General features: G+C 47.0%; 1 protein-coding gene across 3 annotated transcripts in view; it reads left to right on the plus strand.

Annotated features, from left to right (window-relative positions):
• Positions 1 to 24,827, plus strand: part of SPRED2 (sprouty related EVH1 domain containing 2) — a 125,623-nt gene extending 100,796 nt beyond the window's left edge. For all 3 annotated transcript variants that reach the window (XM_047781922.1, XM_047781921.1, XM_047781923.1), the window contains 4 exons: positions 185 to 353; positions 2,686 to 2,750; positions 18,883 to 19,032; positions 21,542 to 24,827. In XM_047781922.1, coding sequence (XP_047637878.1) covers positions 185 to 353; positions 2,686 to 2,750; positions 18,883 to 19,032; positions 21,542 to 22,207 — 1,050 coding nt within the window. In that variant the 3' untranslated portion in view covers positions 22,208 to 24,827. The remainder of the gene's footprint in view (positions 1 to 184; positions 354 to 2,685; positions 2,751 to 18,882; positions 19,033 to 21,541) is intronic.
• The last annotated feature ends 832 nt before the right edge of the window (positions 24,828 to 25,659 follow it).

The following is a 25,659-nucleotide window of genomic DNA, read 5'->3' on the forward strand; positions in this document are numbered from 1 at the left end:
CAAGGGGCCAACGAGGAGCAGATCGTCCATGGAAGCAGCCAAAGCCTCCACAGATACATGAAGGCAGGGGGGAGGGTTTTCCATCCTTGCCACAAAGGACGGATAGGTCCCAGTTAGATTTTTGTAACCAGACACCATCACGACTATTGGACAAGTAACCCGCCTGTGTATTTCAATCCTTCAGGTGGTGTTGGAGTGCTATGTGAGAAAGGACTTGGTCTACACCAAAGCCAACCCAACTTTTCATCACTGGAAGGTCGACAATAGGAAGTTTGGACTTACTTTCCAAAGCCCTGCTGATGCTCGAGCCTTTGACAGGGGAGTAAGGAAAGCAATTGAAGACCTTATAGAAGGTATAGCATTTATCACTTCACTCTCAGTGGGACAATGGGAAGTTTCTAGGTTCTTTTCAATCCAGTTGTCTGCCCTCATCTATTTGTGCATTATTTGCCGGGGCCAGTCAGTAGAAGCAAAAACTTTAGGAACATCCAAGGAGAAGAACGTTTCAAGTCATAGTGCAGGGGAGGAGGAGTTGGTTTTCAGAGTAAGGGGTGATTCCGGTTGGCTTTTAGATTCTGCTCTGAAAAGACAGGTTCTGAACTTCCATAGGAATGACTTTTTGATGGATCTCATCTTTCCCTGAATGTTGAAAACTGGCTTTGGTCTGATCTATCTTGATTCAGAGGTAGAGAATGGATCCTAATGGGCCGGAAAAGGCTCCAGGCCTTCCCATTGCCTGGAGAAGAGCCCAGGAGTGTGGCTGCCACTGGAAAGGAAAGGGATCTGTGACTCCTCAGTCCCCGGGGGAGCGGCTGGTAGACACTGTCTTGCATTTAATCGTGGCCTGAAAGGCTCCTCCTGGGCAGTCAGGTCTTGTGGGATTTTCTAGAATGCCCAGAGGCAAACCCACAAATTCTCCACTTCAGCACATTGAGTTATCAAATCAGAGGGTTCATGGCACCATAGCCAGGGCCCCGTGAAAAAAGAAATATCAAGCAAGGCATGGTAAAGTCACATTCAGAATTTGGGGAAGTCAATCACAAGAGAATATATGTTTCATTTGTATAAGAAAGAAATGTGTTCTGAAGTCATTTTCTCCATTGAATCTGTGAACTGCAACCACGTGGTAGCCAAAATCAGTTAAAAAAACAAAACAAAATAAAACCGTGTTTTTCACATCATAGGTCTGATGTAAGTGGCAGCTATGTAAAATCTTGCTATTAAACATAGCCTCTAAGTGTTTAGAAGAGAAAACAGCCCCTGCTTTATTGGTAGATGTGTACAATATGTCCATGTACTTCATCAGTGAATCTACACACAAAATTTGATTCTCTCCCTGGTAATTTTTTTCTATGTATACACTACCTAGCTCTGTTCTAGCAAACTTGCCTTAAATATTGATTGACTAGAGTATTTCTTTTAGTAGAGGAAACCTCCCAAAAGATCCCTAGGACTAGCACACAGGCTATTGTGGGACCTGTTTTTCCTCCCGTGATCCCTCATTGGAAATTTAACTATTTCTCATTCCTTTCTGAAGAAGACTTTTGAGTTCAGTTTTATGTAATAGCACAATATTTTCTACGTGCACATTTTAAGACCTAACCAAGAAAAGAAGAGGATAGAGACTAAATTTCTCTTTCAAGACATATCACTTATGCAGATTGAAATATATTTTTCCTTTTGGCCATTAACAGTGTCAGTTTATTTGATCCACACATTACAGGATACTATAAGGAGGGAAGGAAGTTGTACTGATTTGCCAACCAGAATGAAGAAGGAGATAAACAAATAAAGCAACCGAACCCGTTATTCCCTGATAGAATAAAGTGGGTTTTTTGACATGAGCCTAAATGCTGGCCTGTAAAAACGGAGAAAACTCACTGCTACCTTGATTAGTGCAAGAGGAAACCTCTTTGCCCAGGTATCAGCTTAGAAGATGGCTCCCAGAATCTGGGGCTCAGAGTGCAGTGTCTGAATTGCAGAATAGGAGGTGACCACATGAGCTATTTATCAAACCCCTTCCATGGGGAACTGGAAAGCCCAGAGATCTAAGTCCAGTTTCACAGTGAGATTATGGTGGGTCTCACTGGGCTTCTCCAGTGCTTTTCTCACGACGCAGGGGACGTGGAGGGTTACCGGTGGAGGCTAGTCGCGATGCCTGCCCTTCAGAGCAGTAGGCAGGCTCTCCATGCACCTGCTCTGTGGTGCTTCTGTGTGCTTTTTCTCCAGTGGCAAGTGCAGGAGTTTGAGGGATTGATTGGGAACAACAATAGGCAAAACTCATTGAGGAAACATCCTGGCTAAAATCAGTTAAAGAAGAGTAAATTGGAGTTCCCACTGTGGCACAGTGGGTTAATGATCCAGCTTGTCTCTGTGGAGGTGTCAGGTCAATCCCCAGCCAAGCACAATGGGTTAAGGATCCAGCATTGCTGCAGCTGTGGTGGAGGTCGCAGCTCCCGTTCAGTTTTGATTCCTGGGCTGGGAACTTCCATATGCTAAGGATATGGCCAGAAAAAAAGGGAAAATATGTAAATTAAAAGCATTTAATTCCCAGGTAACGTATTTCTGCTGATGATTCACATGGGAAAGGAGTGGACTGTGGTTTGTTAAAATATACTTTTTAAATGATTGGCTCTGACTTGTCCTCTTTGGAAACACTCTTTTGTGGGTTTTGTGTCTTTTTAGGCTCAACAACATCATCTTCCACCATCCATAACGAGGCTGAGCTTGGTGATGATGACGTTTTTACAGTAAGTTCCCATTGTGCTTTGCTTTCCAGATGAGTTGGTGGGTAATCAGGGCGGGGTTCTGTTCAGGGGCATGAGAGACACTTTGCAGTTGGCGTTTGCTGTTGGGGTGCCGTCAGGGCGATCTCTGTCTTGTCATAATTTTGCTCCCCAGATTTGCCCTGGTCACCAGGGTTGCAGTGGTGCCACAGAGCACGTAGTGTCAGCTCTCTTGGAGCTATCCAAGGCTCTCCCCAAGGCTTCCTTCACATTTAAGGTGAGCAGCCCTCCTAGTTGACCTGGCACTGTCCTAGTTTTGGTGCAGAAAGTCCCTAGTCCTGCAAAATACATAGTTCATTCTTGGGCAAATTGGGACAACTGGTCACCCTACTCTCAGGGTCTTCCATTAACACCACCCCCACCCAACCTCTCTGGCATTGTAGGGGGCGGGAGGCAGGGGAGTAACCTTCCTGATGAGTAATTAAACATCTGATGAGAGTCCTGAAGGCTAAGTTGAGGTTAGGGCCAAATGCGCTAAGACAGGAAAGGGCTTGGATATTTTGACACAGCTTGAATTAATGGGCTGTAACTGGAGACAAAATGATTTCTCAGCTTGCCCCTTCGCTTAAATTCTGTGCTTCCAGAAGTTAATAAACAGTTCAGGGTGCACCTGCTGTGTGTGCTTGGTGCAGCGAGGAGCTGTAGGGTAGCATTTCAAACTCAGGGCTTTGACCCACGGTAGGAAACACATTTAAGTTGTAACCTAGGACACACAGCCATAGACACCACAAGCCAGGTCATGTTTCATGCTCTGCATCCTGATTTTTTTCCTCTTCTTCTCTATTTTCTTTTGCTTTTTATTGTGAAATTTTCTAAGCACACAATTTAAAGAATAGTGCAGGGACTGCCAGTATATTCTACACCTGGAGTCGGCAGTTGTAATATTTCGCCCCATGTGCTTTATCTGTGCATACATGTGTACACACAGGCACACACATGTACTTTCTGCTGATCCAGTTGAAAGTAAGTTGCCTCTAAATACTTGAGCATCTCTTAAAAATAAAGCATTCTCCTATACAATGCTATTACTGTACCTAAGAAAATTAATAGGGATTTTGTAATGTCATCTAATAGGTCCCTGAAAACCCTTCAGTTGTCCCGAGTGTTTTTTATAAGCTAGTTTTTTATGTAATACTGTAAAATATTGGTCGCAACCCTTTATATTTGATTTCCTGACGCGCTCATTTTGCAACTAGTGATTTGAAAAACACTACTTTGGGAAGACAGGTATGTGAACCACATCTCCAGTCCTTGTGGAGGCAACAGGGCAGTTTGGACAGAGATGAATGAGATGGGCCTGTGAGAGGCTTAGAAACCAGCCCTGGCCCCTTTATGGGGAGCAGGGTGAGGGGCAGAGAAGACCCCCAGGAGCTGAGGCTGGACTGGCCCTCAGTGACATTGGAACAGGGTTTGGGAAGGGGCTTCAGGGCAGGGGACGAAGATGGCGGCGGGACACCTGGGGTGGGTTGCCTGAGCATCACAGACCCCAGCCTGATGTGAAGAGGCAGTGCTGGGGTGGAGGTGGGGTGTCAGGAAATGAACTCAGTTGTGCCTCCGTGGAGCGGCTGGTGTGACGTGGCTCTGAGCAGGCTTCCCATAGCGCTCCAAGCAGATCCTCTCAACAGTTGGCATGTTGCTTACATCTGTTCCTTTGTCACATTTTGAGAGACAAACAACAGCAGGCGGGTTAAAAGGTGGCTTCCTGTGCTCCAGAGCGAAACTGTCATTCGCAGCTGCTTCCCAGCTACCTGCCAGAAGTGATTTATGGGATCAGGAGAGGGCAAGAGCGAGCAGGGTGATGGAAGCCAGCATCCCTCCTGGTTGTGTCCTTTAATCCACAGGGAATCAACGCACTGCTTTAGGGTGACACTGAGTGCCTGGAAGAAAACATAGAAACAGCCCTGCTGCTTCCAGACACTCAAAAACTCACTGCAGGAGGTGCACGACTTAACTGCATTCCCTGTGGGCCCCGATGTAGATGGCCATTGCCCTCATTCCACTTAATAATGGTACCTTCCCCAAGACAAGCCCAGTCATTAAGCCATTGACTATTAGCAGCATTGCACGTAAGGGTGGGAGTGTCATCGGGGGCTAGCCCGCCAGGTTTCCTGTTTGTTCATGAGCACCCTGTCGTGAGACTTTCCGTCCTAAGAAGTCAGGGAGATTTCTGAACGTGGGAGCCAAGGAAGCGAGCAGCTGCATTAACTCCTGCATAGCCGACAGCTTCCCAAGGCTTGTTGCTTTCTAAAACTTCCGTGGCTAAGGCAGATGTTTAGAACTTGGAACTCATTTATTATAGAAAGGGTATAAATGGTGAAGGGCCTTCTTCCAACTTACGATGAGCCAGAATGAGAACTTTCTCAGAGAACAGTTGTGTCAGAGAAAACCTACGGAGGGATAACTTGAGGAACCGAGAGTAGATCTTCTGTTTTTGTCGCTGGAGCCAGGGCTTCTCTCTGTCTCAGGGGATTCCTTGGTCCTGGGAGGAAAACCAGACACTGGGGACAACATGGGTGGGAGTTCGACCTTGGGCATAAAGTGGAAGAAGGGGTGCTCCAGCCACCTGTGGAGTGGTTGTTTGGCTTGGATGCTTGGCAAGCGTGGGCTTTCTCTGCTTACACGTGCCTGACTCTCAGCCCCTCAGCCAGCCCATCCCCTGACTTCTCAGGATGATAAAACCGTGTTGCAAGTCATCCACATGAAGTCAGCATCCCGCACACACAGTCACACACGCACACTCTGCCCGTGCATCTTGCCAGTCACCAGCCCCGTTGCCTCTGCAGCATGAGCCCTCTCTTGCCCCAGCCACCGCCGTGGCACATGTCCACATCTTTCCTGGCAAAACCCACCAGAGACTCCTGATCAGCAACCACTCTGATTTTCTGAGGCTTGGGCTGTTTATCCATCTGTGTGTCTCAATATTTCTCCCTCAACCAGTTTGATTATTTCACATTTTACTCATTGACTTTATTGTTGTCTTGGGGGAACCATCTAAAGGTAGGTGATTTTGAGGGATTCACAGTAGCTTCATGTTGTGTTTTTCTAACTGTTTGCTGTTGTGTTGCTGAATCTACAACTAGGAGGTGAGCTTCTGGCATCGTCACCCACTCTAAGCTTCTTGTTGCCTCCCATGGACTTGCTCCCACAGATAGTCCCCTGTCCTGCATGGGAGACCTCAGTTACAGTGGTCCATGCAGGTGAACACAGACACCTAGGTGGCCAGGGTGTACACGGCACTACCTATGGGTGTAGGATGGAATTCTAGTGCCTGAGCCACTTGATAAAGATTTGTAAGATGAGATAAAAGAATATAAAGCAATGGGAACAAAGGCTAGTGTTCCATCGTGGGCATTGGGGTGCATCTCTGAGAATCAGCGTGCTCTCGTCCGTGCCTCCAGCAGATGGCTTTTCACTTCTTCTCCAAACCTGGAGAATCTTGAGAGGGACAGAACAGAAAGACCCTCGAGTCTGTTCCCTCCTTCATGCTCTGGTCTTGGGGAGAAGGTTCGGGTGAACTTGAGAGGTGAACAGTGTAGCACCGTGGATAGGCTGAGCTGATTTGCTCCCCGGCTTGGGGCTGCTTTCTTCTCAGATCCCTCACTCAAGCATTCTGAGGCCAGAGGGTCTGGAGCCAGCCAGGAAGAGGGTAATCAGAATGGGGAGAGAGTGAGTGCAGAAAATGGATTGTCTAGAACTAGAGAAGCTCTAGCTCTTATGGTCATTTAATGAACAACTTTCCCGATTCCTGTTTTATAGGATTGGGTCCATTAAAACCTGGAGGTTAATTTACTGCTGCAGAGTTCTGAAATCATTTACAAATGTTATCAGCATCTTCATGGCTAGACCAGGAGAATTTTAGTACGCTCTTGGGAGGATGCAGCTGCAGAGTACCCGTCCTTCCAGAGCAGGCTCATCTAGAATCTGTGGTCAAGTGTGGTCGGTGCTTCAGCTGTCATTGTGCTGAGTGGCTGGATTCTGGCTCTAAAGCTGGGGGATTAGGGAAATGTTTGCTTTATAGAAAGATATTCGGGGGTGTATAAAATAGCTAAGCCTTCATCTTCCATAATAAGAAGGCCTTAAAGAATATCTAAATCTGCAAATCAGCAAATAGTAATCTAACAAGATGTCATTGAAAGGATGGCGAGAAATACAAGAAGAGCGAGCCACAGGAGTTGAAAATGTGTTTCTTTGTGGAGAGTGAGAAGCTAAGAGGAGGGGCAAGACTGCGATTTGCGATATTACAGGATTTTTTTTCTTTTTTTTTTTTTTGCCTTTTCTAGGGCCGCATCCGCGGCATGTGGAGGTTCCCAGGCTAGGGGTCTAATCGGAGGTGTAGCCGCCAGCCTTCGCCAGAGCCACAGCAACGCCAGATCCAAGCCGCATCTGCGACCTGCACCACAGCTCTCGGCAACGCCAGATCCTTAACCCACTGAGTAAGGCCAGGGATCAAACTCGCAACCTCATGGTTCCTAGTCAGATTCATTAACCACTGCACCACAACGGGAACTCCTGATATTTTTTTCTTTTTAAAGAAAAAACGAGAGGGAGTTTTCGCAGAGGGAAGGGGTCACAGAGGAGGAGGAATCAAGCCGTGCTGATTAGTGTCAGCAGTCCTGGTTTCCCCACCACCACCGCCTGGGCTTTAAAGAGACACCACGGAAGTTGAGTTTTGCGGCTCTCTATGCTCTTTGTCTGGCTGTTTTTCCTGCCTGGCGTAGGCAGCAGCGTGTCCACCATGGAAAGGAAGGCCCTGAAAGGGAGGAGAACTGACAAGAGTTAGCTGGAAGTGTTTGGCTTGCTGGGAGGCCAGACTAGCTATGGACATGCCATCTCCTTAGGACTGTAGGTCTTGGAAGGGATTTTGAATTCACATCAGATGAGCCAGCTTCCTTCTGGTCAACAAAGTGGGATTTGCCTCCTTGTAGAGACACAGTCTTGAAAGCAGCTCAGAGTCAGATGGTGACTTGCCTAAGATCATCCTGCTGATTCTTCATGGGGGAGCGACCGACAAACAACCTCTCCTCACCTTTCCCTTCCGCCCCCGCCATGTTTCTCCTCCTCTGGTGAATAGTGATATTGTAATAGTGATATGGCCTTTCAGCTGTTCTTTTTTTTTTTTTTTGTCTTTTCTCGAGCTGCACCCGTGGCAAATGGAGGTTCCCAGGCTAGGGGTCGAATCGGAGCTATAGCTGCTGGCCTACACCACAGCCAGAGCCACAGCAACGCCAGATCCAAGCCGCGTCTGTGACCTACACCACAGGTCACGGCGACGCTGGATCCTTAACCCACTGAGCGAGGCCAGGGATCGAACCTGCAACCTCTTAGTTCCTAGTCAGATTCATTAATCACTGAGCCACAACAGGAACTCCTGTTCTATTTTTCATACAGCAACCTTATACAAGAGTTCAGTTTTAGGGTCTCTTGGACCCAGGTCAGAAAGGGGAGAATAGATACCAGAGAATAAATATGTCACCAACACCATGTGGCCCATTCATGTGACAAACGTGGAGCCTGAGCTAGTGTTACAGCCCCGGTGTTACAGTGTTACAGTCCCCAGAATAGCAATAGGAAAACCTCCCCTGTATTTTTTTTTCCCCAACCTCCTAGGTTTATACTCCCCCCTAAGTATTGTTTCGGGATCGGAGCAGCCCTTCTCCATAGGGAATCCTAATTAACCCCCTCCCCTATGGCATCCATCCTATGTGAGGAGTTACCGTAGTCTCTCCTGTGCACCTAGAATAGCAGTAACCATGTACCATCCATCGCAGAACTGGGGAGAGTCATTCCTAGCGTTTTGTGGGGGTCTGAATTCTCTCCTAGAATCCAGTTGAAGAGCCTGGTTATCTTTTGCTGTCTCACCGTACTTTATTTCTTTAGGTAGGGCAGTCCTCCTTCACGTAGGAAAAAATGTCTGTTAGGACAACGACAGCTTGTGGCCATGCTTCTGCCCGGATTAGAAAACTTGGTTCTTCCTCATGCCCTATGCTTGAACCCTTGACATCCTGTTTATTACACAAGCTGCATTTTATGACTTTCTGGCTATTCAGAGCAGTTGCCCCTCATGACATCTTGAACCCTTTCCCGTCCACCCCAGGTGTTTTCTAAGTGTGGTTAGAGCAAGTGGTTGCAACCAAAGTACGAAGCAACAGTTTGTTTTTTCCTAGATGAGCTTTTGAGTCTTTGCAAGTTGTGCTTATTTTCATTCTTAATAAAAGAAAAAAGAAATGAATGTATGGGAATTTATAAATATGAAGCTTTCCCTTATAGAAGCAGGAGAGTACAGAATTCCACAAAATTTTCCTTTTCTTGAAGAGTTTTTTCCCACCTCATCCATTCCCAGAACACATTCAAACTGAAGGCAAAACTACCAGTTTTGTAATATATGGGGTTTGCTTACTGGTTTTTTAAGAAAGAGGATGTTTTCCAAAGGTGAAGGGGGGTGTGACTCCTGCTTGTGCCAAGTTCGGAGGCTGGGAAGGGGCCAGGACCCTAAACTTGGTTCTCCCATTAATGAGCTGTGATCATTGCTCCTTTTGGACTCAAAACCTTCCAGGGTGAAATATTTCCTTTGAGTTTGTGTTTGCTGGTCCAAGGGGAGGGGAAGGAAAGACACTGTGGCGGGAGCCGGCTCTGGCCCTGTGCCCTGCACCTTCACTCGGTTACTGTGTTTGGTTCTCACAACCAACCATCAGGTACTTATTGATGCTCTGGTTCTGCAGATAAAGTCACCAAGTCTTGGAGAAGTGAAGCGACTTGTGCTCAGTTCCATCCTCTGTTCACCCGAATGCACACCCCACATCTACTTGCTGCCTTTCAGGGAACTTAAAGAAAAGGAAATATTTATTCAGTTTCTCTCAGTAGATTTTGCATTTCACATTCATATATGAAATATACCAGATTCTCATCATTGCCAAAGAAGCTCAGTGATGGACTTTTCAGCTAGTACATTGACTTAAAACCTCAGCTGACTCTTCAGTGGCACTATGAGGGGTTCTCTTGGGCCCACCTGAGAGCCCTAGTCTCATTTTAGAAGATCAGTTGATCAAAAATGTTCCTGTTAGAGTTCCCATTGTGGCTCAGCAGGTTAAGAACCCGACATAGTGTCCATGAGGACACAGGTTAGATCCCGGCTCTCGCTGAGTAGGTTAAGGATCCAGTGTTGCTACAAGCTTTGGCATAGGTTGCAGATATGGCTCGGATCTGGTGTGGCTGTGGTATAGGCCAGCCGCTGCAGCCCTAATTCAACCTCCAGCCTGGGACCTTCCGTATGCCACAGGTGTGGCCCTAAAAAGGAAAAAAAAAAAAAGTTTCTCTTGTCTCTGCTGTTGGAATTAAGGGATTAGGGGATAGAGCAGGGAGAGAATAAGTAAAGAGAAAGTAGGTTGAAAATGTCAGTTACTTCTACAAAGTTTAACTCGTGAAACCACAGTGGTTTATTAAGAAAAGCAAGACTGTTTTGGGGGAAGGACAGCTATGGTTTATAGGTGACACCAGGGAAAATACTGCTGGCAGAAACCCAACCCTGCATGGGGTGGCGTAGAGGTTCTCAGAAGATTGGGTGGGAACTGCTTACCGTCTGAATGACAGTAATTATCAAGCTCACATTACATAGTGAGAGGAGGATCTTTTTATTCAATCTGTAATATTTGCAATGGCTAAATTAAAGCAATTAAATATCTAAGGCTCAAAAGCTTTGAAATGCTCTCAATTTCAGGAAGTCCAAAGACGTTTTGTTAGCTCACGAACTTGTGTCTTTCTTCATTTATACATATATCATCTCATCTTTTTAAACTGTGGATGGTAAGATGCTGCTATTTCCATTTTATTAATTCATGCAGAGTAGATATTCAGGGTTACCTGACACCTGCTTCCTGCTCACAGCCCTGCCAGAGAAGCCAAGCTGCGGGTTTATCAGAGTCCTTTTATTTCCAAATTTCACCTACTTTCAAAATTTCGAAACATAAAACTTTGGGAGTTCCCGTTGTGGCTTAGTCTCAACGAGCCCGACTAATATCCATGAGGATGCAGGTTTGATCCCTGGCCTGAATGTTCAGTGGGTTAAGGATCCAGCATTGCCATGAGCTGTGGTGTAGGTCGAAGACGCTGCTCAGATCTGGCATTTCTGTGGCTGTGGCTCCAATTCCACCCCTAGCCTGGGAACTTCCATTTGCTGCAGGTGCTTAAAAAAAAAAAAAAAAAAAGGCAAGAAGGAGAAAGAGAGGGAGAGAGAAAGGAAGGAAGAAAAGAAAGACACATAAAACTTTTTTTTCCTCTTTGGCCACCCCACAGCATATGACATTCCTGCATCCCAGTGCTCCAGACCCCACCAATCCCACTGCGGGAACTCCATATGAAACTTTTTTTTAAATTTTTTTCTAGGGCCGCACCTGCAGCATATGGAAGTTACCAAGCTAGGGGTTGAATCTGAGCTGCAGCTGGCAGCCTATACCACAGCCACAGCAACTCGGGATCTGAGCCGCTTCTGTGCAACCTACACCACAACTCATGGCAACATTAGATCCTTAACCCACTAAGCAAGGCCTGGGATCGAACCTGAATCCTCATGGATACTAATCAAGTTCTTAACCCACTGAGCCACAATGGGATCTCCTGAAACCTTTTTTTAATGTGTAGGAATTTCATTTTTTTGTTGTTGTTTTTTCACAGTAGAAAAATGCCCACTCTCTCTGCCCTCTGTGTCCTGGACAGGATAATGTCTTAGCGTTCAGGACAAAGTCATCTCCTTTCCCCCCACCAGCTGCCTCTTAGACCCACACTGCCCACTAGCAGGGATTATAAAAGAGCGTGTACTGGGCTGGTTTCCTGCTCTGCTGACCTCTTTAAAAGAGGATACCTGGAACCATGGTAGAGCCAGCACTACCTATTCCCAAAGTCCTGTTGACAAAATGGGGGACAGCTTCCTGTCTACCAGTGAAAAAGGATTGCCCATAGGCCTTCCAGTCTAATAGCTGCTGAGGGGAAGGGCTTGCTTTGCTGAACAGCTAGAAACAACAGCTCAGCCCCAAATCACCGAGCCAGGAGTTTTCCTGATGCCTGCATCCATCCAGAGACAGGGTGTTCCATGTGATTCCTCTCCTCTCCCAGCCTGTGGTTGAGAGGCAGGGTATATACTTACACATATAAATGCACATGTGTCTACCTGTTTTTAAAAATTAAAACAGGAAGCCCTTGCAATAGTAAGAATATTTAATATTGCTTTGGTTCTTTCAGCTACTGAAGTCTGTCTTGGTGGTGCAGTGTAGTAAAAATAATACAAACTGGGGTCATAACTACTTTAAAAATTAAGAATATCAGCATCTATGGACAGACTTTTTCTTTTTCCCTATGGTGATTTTTTATTTATTTATTTATTTTTTTATTGAGTTATAGTTGGCATACATCCTGTGGCCCTTGAATGGACTAATAGTCAAGCTCCTCTGCAACATTCTGAGGAGGAAGGCAGAAGGGTTCAATATAAAATTGTTAGCGTTCCAACAGCCTTTGGAGATCATCCAAGGTCACTCTGCATTTTACACGTGAGGACCCTGAGGCCCACAGAGGCTAAACAACTGGCCCAAGACATGTGGCCTCGCCTGGCCTGCAGTCGAGGTTTGCCAGTTCTCTCTGCGTAGTGCTGTTTTTGCTTAACATGGTTGTATGATTCTGGGATGATGGGGACTAGCTCCTTAAGCAGTGTCTTCACTTTATTTTCTCTGCCCTACTCAAAACATGTGGGTCTGCTCCCCTCCAGAAAAGGCTGGTAAGTGCAGGCTCAGCTCCACATGCTGTGTGTTCACAGCAGCTCATGTGCTCCTGGGGACCAAGGAGGATGAAGTGGCTGTACCTGTTCACTTGTCTCTATGTAGGTGGCGTTCATCCTATCTGTCCCTGTCCCCAGAGGGAGAAGACAATTAGCAGTTGCCAGTCCTCTAGCGTTTTCACTACCAGAGTGGACTCGGCCAGGCCGGTGTGTCTCTATTTATTATTGTAAGGTTGGCAGTGCGTACTTCTTCGTCTCAGTGCACTCTGACTCTTGCTTCCACCTCCCTTCCCTTTCTTTTTTCAACCTCCTGTGTGTCCTTGTCAAAGTCTTACCTCCACTCACTGCCCCATTAGAGGGCTTGAGAACCAGGCCCTGCGAAGCTTATTACTCAAAATATGTGTTTTTATATAACTGTAGAAATTTTTGAAAATGTAGTCAAAGGTATACCCCTTAAAAGGGGGACCAAATTTAAGTGGTTATTCCCACTGTGGCAGAGCAGGTTAGGGATCTGGTTTTGTGTCTGGCAGCACAGGCTCAATTCCCAGCCAGGTGCAGTGAGTTAAAAGGATCTAGTGTTGTAAGTTGCAGCTGCAGCTCAGAGGACTTACTGTGTAGCTTAAGGGAACCATATTTGATATCTTCTGATAATCGATAATGAAAATAATCTGAAAAAATAAATATGTGTGCAGATCACTTTGCTGTACTCTGGAAACTAACACAATATTGTAAATCAACTATACTTCAGTTTTAGGGGGGTGGGAGTTGAGGGCTACATATGCGGCAGAGGGAAGTTCCCAGGCTAGGGGTCGAATTACAGCTGCAGCTGCCAGCCTACACCACAGCCACAGCAACGCCAGATCCAAGCCACATCTGTGACCTACACTGCAGCTCATGGCAATGCCAGATCCTTAACCCACTGAGAGAAGCCAGGGATTGAACCTGCATCCTCATTGTTCCTAGTTGGGTTCATCCCTGCTGAGCCACAATGGGAACTCCCCAGCTAAACTTCAATTTTTTTAAAAAAAGGAAAGAACTCCCAAAGTATAGGAAAAAGTAGAACACTGCTTAGTGTACAGGACCAGTGTAACCCTGTTACAAAACTAAGCAAGAAGAGCTCAATTTGAGACAATCAGGAGCCAAACTCATTTATGAACCTAGAGGTAAAGTTTTAAAGTAAATTATTAACAAATCACATCAACTATTTGTACAAATTTAATGAAAGACTAGTAGTGTAGAATACATCCTAGGCATGGAAGAAGGATGGGTTTATAGTAGAAAAGCTTAACATTAATGATTTAAAGGTGAGAGGCTATAATCATCTCAATAGATACAGAAAAAACATCTGGTTACATCCAGCACATTTTGGTGAAAACCTTTAGCGAGGAGACTTTAGAATCACTCCAGTTATCTGGAAACATTATATTTCATAGAGAATCATTAAAATCCCACCAAAGTCCAGTTTAGGACAAGCAGGACCACTCTGTTTTCTCATCATGTTGGAAACTCTGGGGAAAAAAGGGGCCAAGACAAAAACAAGGCACAGCTATTGGAAAGGAGACCAGACTATCTTTTGTGGCTGATAGGATTTACTTAGAAAAGTCCAGAGAATTACTGGACAAAGCATTTGAACTTTTATAAGGCGTTAAATAAGGGGACCTGATAACAGGATCAATAACTTTTCTGTGTAATCCGTAGTAACAGGTTAGACAATGGAAATGCTTAATCACATTTCATTTTTGCAATTATCCTGAGGACAATTTTAGCTCCATTTTGCAGATGTGAAAACTAGAATTAGAGGTCACCTTGACCAAAACCCCCACAACTTATAATAATTATCAGAGAATCAATGCAAATCTAGTCTGCCTGGGTCTGGACCCTGTTATTTAGCATTATAATACTCCGTTGCCTTTCCATTGTTCAGGCCTCTTATTAGGTTGCGGACTCCTTAATTGGACATCTTTTTAACCATGGGCACTGACATTGAGTCAGAGTGGAACCCAAAACCAGAGACAAATTTTTCTGGAGGGCACATTTGCAAGTGGCAGTGGCAGTGTCTGGCGTTGTTCACAGTGAGTGTCATCAGAGTCTGGCTCTGATTTCTCTCTCTGAAAGCCTGCCGCTCAAGCCACCCCACTAAGGAGCCTGCGGTCCAAGCACAGAGGACTTCTGCTTCTGTACTGCTGGAGCTCAAACCTGCAGGAGTTCCAAGATTCCCTGCCCACTCCCACCCCTGCCCTACCAGCGAGGCAAGCGAAGCTCAGCCAGTCTTTCCAAGGTGACGCTCTCAGATTGGTAGGTTGGTGGGTGTTATTAGCGTGTGCACACGAGTAAAGGAGACACATTCTAGAATCTTGCTGGTTGATGTGCCTGTGGGCACAGCTTGCTGGCTGCTTTTCTTCAGGAGCAGTCAAGGGGGCACCAGTTCCGAGGCACATGTGGTGCAAGGCTTTTCCCCACATCTCTCTTGGAGATGCCCTGATAGTGTATCACTTTTGTTGGTAGGTTGGTCACTCGCCGCTTGGCAAGATTTGTCCGATAGCAGAAGTGTGAAATGACCCTTGGTTTCCGAGACCACCCCTCCTACATGCTCTTCCTCCAGGGTCCAGACAAACCCAGGGCAGTCCGGTGCAGAGGGCGGGGGCTGGCCTGGTACCTCCCCACAGGAGGCAGTGAATGGCAGACACGCCTCAGGCTCCTGGTCTCCCCACTCCTCTGTCCAGATTTGTCATCAGTTTAGGAGATGTGGAAAGGCCTTTCTGGGTCTCATGTTCTCTAAACTGTCAGAAAATTGTCCAGGAAGTTCTGCATTTGACTCTGCTGTGGGAAGAGGCTGGTCCAGCTGGGGAGGAAGGATGGCTGCGTCAGAAGGGGGCATCTGATTGGCTGAGGAATACTGGGAAATACGGGTGTGCCTGGTTTCTCAGAATGACTTTCCATACATTGTTAACCTGGACACAGGTCACAGAAATCAGGAGGGATTCCAGTGAACAGATGACTAATGCCGAGGAGACCATGATACGTTAACTGGGTTTCTGAGAACTAAATGCTGAGTGCATAGTTCAGTGTTCAGTCCCAGGGTAGCTTCTGACCCGAGACGTGGCTGTCACATGGGTGTTGGATAAGAGTTAATTTAACCCTTGAAGTTTGAATCACACCAAAGGGCCCTTATCTACTCATTCACAGAGTATTTATTGAGATCTGGAGAAACCTTTGTGTCATGAGACACCGCCCCCTTACCTCCTGGGTTTGTATGAATCAGGACGAACCTTCTTAACTTGGAAGAGTTGTGCTTGTGTTAATCTCGCCAAGGTTAACACAGAGCAGGCATTAGCCTGGGCTCTGCTGGGCTGGAGAAGCAGCAATGTGGTGCAGAGAGATCCCCCTGGGCTTGGTGTGCAGGGGCTGCCTGCCACAGTCAGCAGGATCCCAGACTTCTCAGAGTCTGCATTTTCCTCTGTGTGAGGCGGAGAAGGTATTTTACCTGCCGTCGTGTTCACATGTAGCCAGGGCCTGGCATGTCATAAGCCCTCACATAACCTGAGACTTTTTGTTTGTTTTTTAGGTTTTGTCTTCTCTCTCTCCTTTTTTTTTTTCTTTTTCTTTTTCTTTTTTGTCACTTTAGGGCCGTACCCACGGCATATGGAGGTTTCCAGGCTGGAGGTCAAATCAGAGCTACAGCTGCTGGCCTATACCACAGCCCACAGCAACGCCAGATCCTTAACCCTCTGAGCAAGGCCAGGGATCGAACCTGCATCCTCATGGATACTAGTCGGGTTCGTTAACCACTGAGCCACGACGGGAACTCCCAGGTTTTCTCTTTTCTTATGATCAAATTTATTTTTTCAAATGATTTTTATTTTTTTGTCCATTATAATTGGTTTGGAATGTTCTTTCAATTTCTACTGTACAGTAGAAGGACCCAGTCACACATATATATACATTCTTTTTCTCACATTTCCCTCCATCATATTCCATTATAAGTAGATAAAATTCCCTGTGCTATATACAACAGGATCAACCTGAGACTGTTCAGGGTTGCGTGTCGTACTATTACAATCACTCAGGTGTTGAGAGGGAGGCAGTACCTGCAAAGACATAAGGAAAGGGTGGGTGAGGGTTGGAGGACAGACCAGAGTTTGGAAGAGAGTAAAAATTCATGTGTATCCATTTCATTTCCTTTAGTTACTGGGATTTGAGGAGTAAATAGCAACTCTTACCTGAGTTCTGAACTGACTGAGAAAAAAAAGATTGGAGACCCTTCATTACTGATGATGTTTATCCTGACTTACATTTGCGGGAAGGGGACATCCCAGGGCTGAACCCTAGGATTAGATAGACCTGCACCACTGGGCATGTGTGCGCTGGGTCTCCACACCCTCCCCGCGGTGGGCTGGGCCCTTGACCTCCAAGTGGACCTCACAGTCTCAAGAATGATGACCAGCACATGCTACGAGCTAGTTGGGTGGCTCCCAATAGGCAGAGAAGGAAAATAGCAGGCATCGAACGCCCTGTTCCAGTCCCCCCACTGTGGCGAGGAGTGAGCACAGCAAGAAAGAGGCCGGGAATGTGATGCAAGTGGAACAGCTGCCACAGAGAAGGAGTCGGGAATGAGGGAAAGTGCATGCAAAAGACAAACTCAACGCATTCTGGGTTAAGTTACCAAAGGGAATTGGCTCTTAGCTTTGGGACATCCTAGGGTAGATTAAGATTCATTCAGGCTTGGCTGGATCCAGAAGCTCCAGTGGTATCTGTGGAGCCCTTCTTCCCTTGGTTTTGCTTCACTTCATATCCTCAGATAGGTTCTTTCCCTGCCCTTCACCACAATTCTACACTGACAGGACTCTTAGACCTTAACTTCTGCGACAGAGTCAGCATCTTTTCTGACCTCGCCATCAGAAGTCTCTGTATTGCCTCAGAGAGTACTGTGTGCTGAATCTGAATTCGTTGATGTGATTGTGGGATGGGAAACAGCCCCGTATCACATGGACCAACCAAAGTTAAAGAAAAATCCAAAGGAATGCTGTACATATCCACCAAGTTTTAAAAATGAACATTGGTTGTGCTGCATAATGGAAATATGGGTGTCTTGTCTTTTTCCTGAATACTTGTGGTCCAGTTTTTCTGTGCGTTTATTACCTTAATGGGGAGGGGTAGAAATAACTTTCATAAGACTTACTTGTTTTAACCTTGCCTTGCCCCCAGAAGGATCTGTGACACTAACAAAATAACAATAAAATAAAAAATAAGCAAATGAGATAAGGGGAATGTAAGAGTGAGAAGCAGCTAGGTTATTTACCAGAAGTTCCTAGATATTTACTAGAAAGAGGACATCTAGATATTAAGGAAAACCTTTTTATTTATTTGTGGATAAAAGAAAGATGGGAGGAGTTCCCTGGTGGCTCAGTGGGTTAAGGATCCAGCATTGTCACTGCTGTGGCACAAGTTTGATCGCTGGTTCAGGAACTTTGGCACACCACAGGCAGAGCAAAAAAGAAGAGAGAAGGGTCCATCATTCTAAGGATGTGGAAGATGGAATGGGGGTTCCGAGGGGCACCTGGTCTTTTAAGGCAGGTGCCAGTTGTACTTGGCAAAGCCTTTTATGAGCATGTAGCTGCTGGGCCATAGGGTTATGGAGGGCGGCGCAGGCTGGGAGCACGAAGCACCTAGGTGGTGGGTATACTGGAAGGCCATAATCCATCCTGATATCTGACCACCTTCCAAAGAGACTGTCCTGGAGGCTCCATTCTGAACTCTCCTGGGAAAACAGCTCTGCACTCACCCTCAGAGATGGTGGCCTTCATCCCTGAGTGCAAGACATCTGGAGAGGATTACAAAATTTCTTCCTGGAAAGTCAGTACCCAGAATGCCCCTGCGAGACATCCTTATCTCAGACTTTCCCAGGCTGGAGGGAGCCCCACAAAGAAACACTTGGGTTTGATATTTGCTTGCATGCATCTTCTCTGCTTACCCGAGGACCCCACAGCCTGGGCCACAAACGGGTACCATTCTTGATCAAACGGGAGTGCGCCAGCAGGGGGCCTGGAGCGGTGAGCCCCTCCCCAGAGCCAGGCCTGCTCCCACATTTGAGAAAACAAACCCAGCTTTCCAGGGTCTGGTGGCTGGTTTCTCTGCCCGCCGTGTTTAGACGACCTGGCCCTTCAGGCCAAGATAAACTCAGGATGGCGGGAAGTCCAGCAAGACACCACAGGTCAGAGTAGACGGTGTGTTAGAATTTTTGTGTGGGTTTGGTTTTGGGTTTTGTTTTCTTTTTTTTTTTTCTTTTTTTTCTTTTTTTTTTTTTTAATTAACTCATGGGTACCTCATTCTACACAGACAGCTACAGACAGTTCTTCAAATTCGTCTCAGAAGAGGGAACAACCTACGCGGACGATCTCCTCCCCCACATCCTGTGAGCACCGGAGGATTTATACCCTGGGCCACCTCCACGACCCTTACCCCACGGACCACTATCACCTCGAACAGGTGAGCAGCCATCTCATGCCTCAGAGGCCAGGGGGTGGGTGGCTTGAGATTCTGGAACAGCCTCCTCCCCTTCCCATTCAGCCACATGCCCGAGCCTAGGCCTCTTCTGTTCTCCCGCTTTGTACCCCCACCCCCTCATCGGAGGTGGTGCGGGCGACTCACCCTTACTCCGAGTGCTCTGTGTGCCAGACACCTTGCCAGACCCTTCACATGCTTTATCTCCTTTAATGCACACAGGTTACCCGCAAGCTGGTCCTCTGCATCCCCACTTTATAGATGAGGAGGCTGCGGCCCAGGGAGGATCCCTAGTGCAACAAGATTCAAATGCCCGTCTCTCCTCATCCAAGGTGCCACACTGCCTCGTACCTTTCTCTGTCCAAAGGGCCTCCTGGCTTTGTGTGAAAGCACAGAGCCAAGCCATGATCAGGACCACAGAATACTGTACCCTTGGCTCAGGCACCCTGGCATCTTGGGCTGCAGACCCCGGCTTTCTTGGGGAGCTGTAGCTGGAATTCAGTAATTCAGCAAATATTTACCAAGCGGCTGTTTTTCAGAGAGGTTCCCGAACTGTGGGCCATAGCCTGGGGCCCAGGTGGTAAGATGTGGCCACCAGTCTGCTTTGAAAAGAGGCACCTGGGGTTTTTAACGTAAAGATAGATATATATGACTCTTCTTTCCAAATCATCTTAGTGTGTGCTTCCTAATATTTTGGCATTAAAATGTTCTATTTTAAAATCACATTAAGGTAGCAGTAAATGGGAACTGACTTTTTGACTCTCCTTACTTTGCAAAATAAATCATTAGCAAAGTCTATGTCAGCTCCCAAAATTTGTTTTGAAGTACTGCAGGGTTGTGATTTTTCCAAAGTCAGGGAAACTCTGACATCAAGAATTTGGCAGGAATTAGGGCAACGCCTGCAAGACATGGCCCCTGACCTCCAGGAGCTCACAATTTTGTGGAAAGTGATGGATACGCCTAATTACCATGTGATAAACTCTATGACAATATTATAAGGAGGACATTGGCAACAGGTATCAAGTGTGTCCTATGTGACAGGCCCTGTGCTGACACTGCATAGATTCTTTCTTTTCATTCTCACAATAGCCCTGTTCAGTTTGATAGTCAAGAGAAATGGAGTCTGAGGCTTAGCAATTTGCTAGGGAATTTCCACTCCAATGGGTTTATTCAGAGCTATGCTCCTCACTCCTTAAAAAGCCTTTATGCTCATGGAGTCCCCGTTGTGGCACAGTGGTTAACGAATCTGACTAGGAACCATGAGGTTGCAGGTTCGGTCCCTGGCCTTGCTCAGTGGGTTAAGGATCCGGCATTGCTGTGAGCTGTGGTGTAGTTTGCAGATGTGGCTCGGATCCCGCGTTGCTGTGGCTCTGGCGTAGGCCGGCAGCTACCGCTCCGATTTGACCCCTATTCTGGGAACCTCCATATGCCGTGGAAGCGGCCCTAGAAAAAAGGCAAAAAGACCAAAAAAAAAAAAAAAAAAGCCTTTATGCTCAGAGAGCTTCAAAGGTGGAAACTCTCAATTGTCTTCCACAACTGGGATGCCTGGTGCAAGGCAGGCTTACCTGTATCCACTATTTAGTGCCTGTCGCTCTGGACAAGGCACTGGTGCACACCGGAGCCAGCCTGCCTGCAGAGATGACTGACTGACCCTAAAGGAAAACGTGGGTTGGTCTGAAGGCTAAAAGGTGTGGCTCTGAATCAGGCCTTCCCCCAGGGCTCAGATCTTAGCTCTGCTGCTCACTATGTGTCAAATAGATCCTGGCAGGATTTGAACCCAGGCAGTTGGCCTCTGGAGCCTGTACTCTTAGGTTTTGCATATCCCAGCATCTTACCTTCCCAACCAGATGACAAGGTCCCTGTGAGCCTCATAATTTCTAGTGTCCACTTTTGCTTTTTTGAGCATGGCCCAAAGTGAGACATGCATTTTGTATTGTGGTCCAGTGCACGTTACAGATGTACGTAAAGGTAACAAATGAACATACCTTATAACATGCAACACACTCCAATGTTCTTTTGCTTCACTGGAAAAAAAAAAACAAAAACAGCCAATCTTACAAGAGAGCACACTGTTTCAAAACAGGTGAAAGTAAGCCATTAGAAATCAGGATAGCAGTCACTGTCACCTTAGGTGGTCAGAGGTCACTGAAGGGAGATGAGGATATCCCAGGGAGGGCCTCCAGTTCTGCTTTTTTGATCTGGGCATGTCCAGCTTCTGAAAATTCACCCTTGATTCTTAACAGTGTGTATACTTCCCCGGACAGAGGGTAATACTTCAACAAAAGAGGGGGAAACCCTTCCAATGCCTGTTAAGTTGATTTCCTGACCCAGGAAGGGATTTAGACAATTGGAAATACATCTTTCACCCTAAGCTGTACAGTAATTACAAGATGGGTGAGTTTCTTAAAGAGATCCCTTTTGCCAAGGTGAAAGATGCATACTGGAGGTTGGTTGAGGCACTGGTACAAACGAACGTCTTTTTCTTCTGCGGCAGCCGATGCCAAGGCCCTACCGTCAGGTGAGCTTCCCGGATGACGACGAGGAGATCGTGCGCATCAACCCCAGGGAGAAGATCTGGATGACGGGCTACGAGGATTACCGGCACGCGCCAGTGAGGGGCAAATACCTGGACCCCTCGGAGGACGCGGACTCCTACGTGCGCTTTGCCAAGGGCGAGGTCCCCAAGCATGACTACAACTACCCCTACGTGGACTCCTCAGACTTTGGCCTCGGCGAGGACCCCAAAGGGCGCGGGGGCAACGTGATCAAGACCCAGCCCTCCCGGGGCAAGTCCCGGCGGCGGAAGGAGGACGGGGAGCGCTCCCGGTGCGAGTATTGTCGGGACATGTTCAACCACGAGGAGAACCGGAGGGGCCACTGTCAGGACGCGCCCGACTCCGTGAGAACTTGCATCCGCCGGGTGAGCTGTATGTGGTGTGCGGACAGCATGCTCTATCACTGTATGTCGGACCCCGAGGGAGACTATACAGACCCGTGCTCGTGCGATACTAGCGACGAGAAGTTTTGCCTCCGGTGGATGGCTCTTATTGCCTTGTCTTTCTTGGCCCCTTGTATGTGCTGTTACCTGCCCCTGCGAGCCTGCTACCACTGCGGAGTGATGTGCAGGTGCTGCGGCGGGAAGCACAAAGCGGCCGTGTGACGCGGTTTCCCTCCCTCCCCTTCCTCCAGCCACAGCCCCACGGGGACTTGTCTTCTTCATCCTCTCATCTCTCCCCGGCTCCCAGGTACCGGAGGCACCCTTCCAGCCTGGGGCCCCTGCCTGGTGGACGCTGCACCCCCGCCACCCTCTCTGCCCCGGCTCCACCCACGCACGCACACACAGTGTTCCAAGGAAGGGACCCTCCGCCTGGACGCTCGTGTATTACTAACAGTCTGTATATTCAAGCTGACTATCTCATACAGGTGTCGATTTCTCATCCTTTCTCCCCACCTCTTCCAGTTCAAAGGCGCCTACAGTGGGAACTGCTGATTTGGGGTGGGTTTTGTCGGTGGGTTTTTTTTCCCCCGAGAGCTGCGAAGACCATCTTTGTCCTGGTTCAGCCTCCCTCTTGCGAACGCTTCCTCGGGTTCCTGTGGAAATGGGATGTCGGAATGATGAAAAGCCTCCCAGACGTCTTTTAACCTGCAGTCAGTTATTATGTATAGAAGGTGAGCTACTTTAACTTCTCCCGAGATCGCTTTAACTTTTCTGAAGCCAAACTTCCCATGTGATCTGCATTTTCTCTCTTGAGCCCATCATCTCCCATCGCCCCCCTCACTTCTCCCAAAAGCTGTCATTCACTGATAAAAACATTTAATCGTGAAATGACTGAGAATTGAGCCTTAACTTCAGATTAACTTGGGAGAATCAGGAAAATTCTCTTAACTGCATCACATCCTCTCAGACCAGGGCTAGAAAGGGGATTTCAGGTTTCTCTGAGCCTCCCCAGTTACCCCTAAAGTAGAACTTTTTAAAATTATGTCACCACCACTTGTAAAAATTTAGCAATATTCGAAGAAAATGCTCATGAAGTAAGAAATTCTGCTCATGGTTTTGCAAAGCAAATAGTCTCTTCAGGCACAAACCAGTGTTCTCCAACCACGGTCCAGTTGAGAATCACTAAGGTTGTGATAAATAAAACTATAGGAACTCCCCCCCCCCCCCCCCCCCGCCCCCAGTGGCTATTTTCTATTAACTGGGGGAAATTTTAAATACCATCAATTTGAAGAGTGGTGGGTTGCATTTTGTTCATGGGTTTGTGTTTGTGTTTTCATTTTGGACTCAATTTCTCATCACCAGATTCTTCATTTATACTTGGGGAAAACAAGGCCATATGTAAAAACCCTTCCGCTGCCTAAGTGTCTTTCTCCTGCAACTCCAAACCCAGACCTGCCACTTGGGGTGCACAGATGGTTAGTTCAGCAGGCTGGGTCTACCCCTTTCGCCTTGCCACGTAGGAGGCTTCTGATTATTAGCTGGAAAAGAGTATTTTTCTAATATATTGCAAGGAGTAGCCAAGTCTTACTGCAGAAAGTAGAATGGAGAGTGGTTACCTGTACCTGCCATAGTACAATCAGGGTGTCGTGGAGACCATAGAGGACAGGCCTGTCAGCACTGGCTGTCCTTCCCACCAGGATCTTCCTGTGGTCATTTCCAGCCGAGGGCCTGGCCTCATCCCACCCTCCCCGCTTCCCGCATCCCTCCTCTGTGGCCACCAGGACATCAGTCTCCAAGAAAAGGGACTTTTTTTCCAATCTGCCAATCGTATTGGGAAAGTGCTAGCCACGCTTACCTTCATGGGAATGTTTTCAGCTCTCCTGAGAGCCCATCGCCTTTCTTTCTCTGATCATCGATGTAAATACCCAGTGTGCTTCTGAGCTCTTTGGTAGACATTTTCGTTAGGTGGAGCGACTGGTTGCGCCTTCCAGTTTGGGAAAGGAGCTATTAATCTGATGATGCAAGAAAAGAGCCGCTTCCCAGCCTGGAGAACATCTAGAAGGGCTTCAGCCAGCCTCCCACCGCCAAGAGACCGTCTTTCCCCCCTGTCCTGAGGTATTTCCTCAGGGTCTTTCTCAAGGTCTCCTCTCTACAAAGCACAACACTAATGTATGTTTGGTTAGACCTCAGTTCAAGTGCCCCTATTTATTTAGTAAGAATACACACATCCTGGCTGCTTTTTGTTGGTCATCTCTGTCGAGTCATCATCTGTTTCTGTCTTCCTTTACCCCTTGTCCTTTTCTACCCCTCTGAAGAGGTAACGCTCGTGAATCTTACTCCACGTATCCTTTTTGGTTTGTGAAGAAGGTAGCGGTTAAGGGCACAAGGACAGCCATGGGGACATTTGTGTAAATACGTCTCTCTCTAATTGCCACACTGCAGCTGAACATCAGCTTTGCCATACTGACGTCAATCATCCAAGAGAAATTATTTCAGATTTTATTTTTGTATCTGTGGTAACAAAGCAGTAACAAAAGATCTTCTGTTTGGAAGCCCCTCCCCACCGCTGACCACCTCCCACCCCCCACCCACCAAGCTGTTTTGCTCACATTAACAGATTAAAGTGCCTGAAGCATAATTCCTTCTTTACCTGTGTACTAAAAGCCCCGTTGTATTGATTTTTTTATAATAAGCCTTTTTACCTCTGTGTAAAAAATATATATACAAGTGTATGATGTACATTTTAGTTCTTAACCTTTTTTTATGGTTTCTAATATGTATGACCAATGTAGCCATTGCTTTACAATGTACCATGTAAATATAAATACATCCTATCAGATCACTGGCTTTGGGCTATTTTGTCTGGCTGGAGGCAGGTTGGCATTGGAGCCTCCGCGGCCATGGGAGCTTCGCACACAGGATGGGAAGGGGTTTCCTTTGGAGAAGGATGTGTGGACACTGGTCTGTTGTTGTGAGGCTCTTCCCGCCTATGATTATGTCATATTCCCCAGGGGAGACTGCAGCGCCTCAGGCTTGGATGCCTCAAGTGAAAAGAATGCTGTATGTCACCGCCCAGGGAACACCCCCTCTTCCTCGGCCTGGCTTCCTCCACGCGTGCTCCTCGGAGGGTACAGCTGTACTTCCTCTGAGCTGTTTTCCACCGGTTCCTGATGAATCTTAAGAGTGTGCATGTGTGTGGGGGGTGGGGTGGGGTTTGGAAGATAGTTTCTCACAGAACACGGTTGTTAAAACTGCAAGATCTTTGGTCTCCACGGAGCAGTTCGATTTCACTGATATTTGGCCCATTTTCAGTTCCAAATGAGCTCTTTGGATGCTTAAAAGTTACAGAGACAATCCCCTGGAGGAAATAAAGTGTGGGGTCTTTTAAGGGTCACAGAAGAAGGTTTCAGCTTCTTCTCTAGAGAACCAAGTAATAAGGGCCTTAAAAAGAGACGTGCAGAGGGGCCTCCATTACTATTCTCGACTCTTTATCAAAAGGGATTACTTCTCCAGACCACTGGCAAAGGTGAAACGCAGCAGGAGATGCCAAAAATGAAAAAGTGAGGGGAGAGAAGCCATGGAGGTGGGTGAGTAAGAGATGATGACAGAACCTCGTGGGAGCCCTTTTCGTTAGACCGGGAGAGGCACAACCTGGATTATGGGGGGGAAGAGTC

The sequence above is a fragment of the Phacochoerus africanus genome, chromosome 5 (genome assembly GCF_016906955.1).
Source record: "Phacochoerus africanus isolate WHEZ1 chromosome 5, ROS_Pafr_v1, whole genome shotgun sequence".
NCBI lineage: Eukaryota > Metazoa > Chordata > Mammalia > Artiodactyla > Suidae > Phacochoerus > Phacochoerus africanus.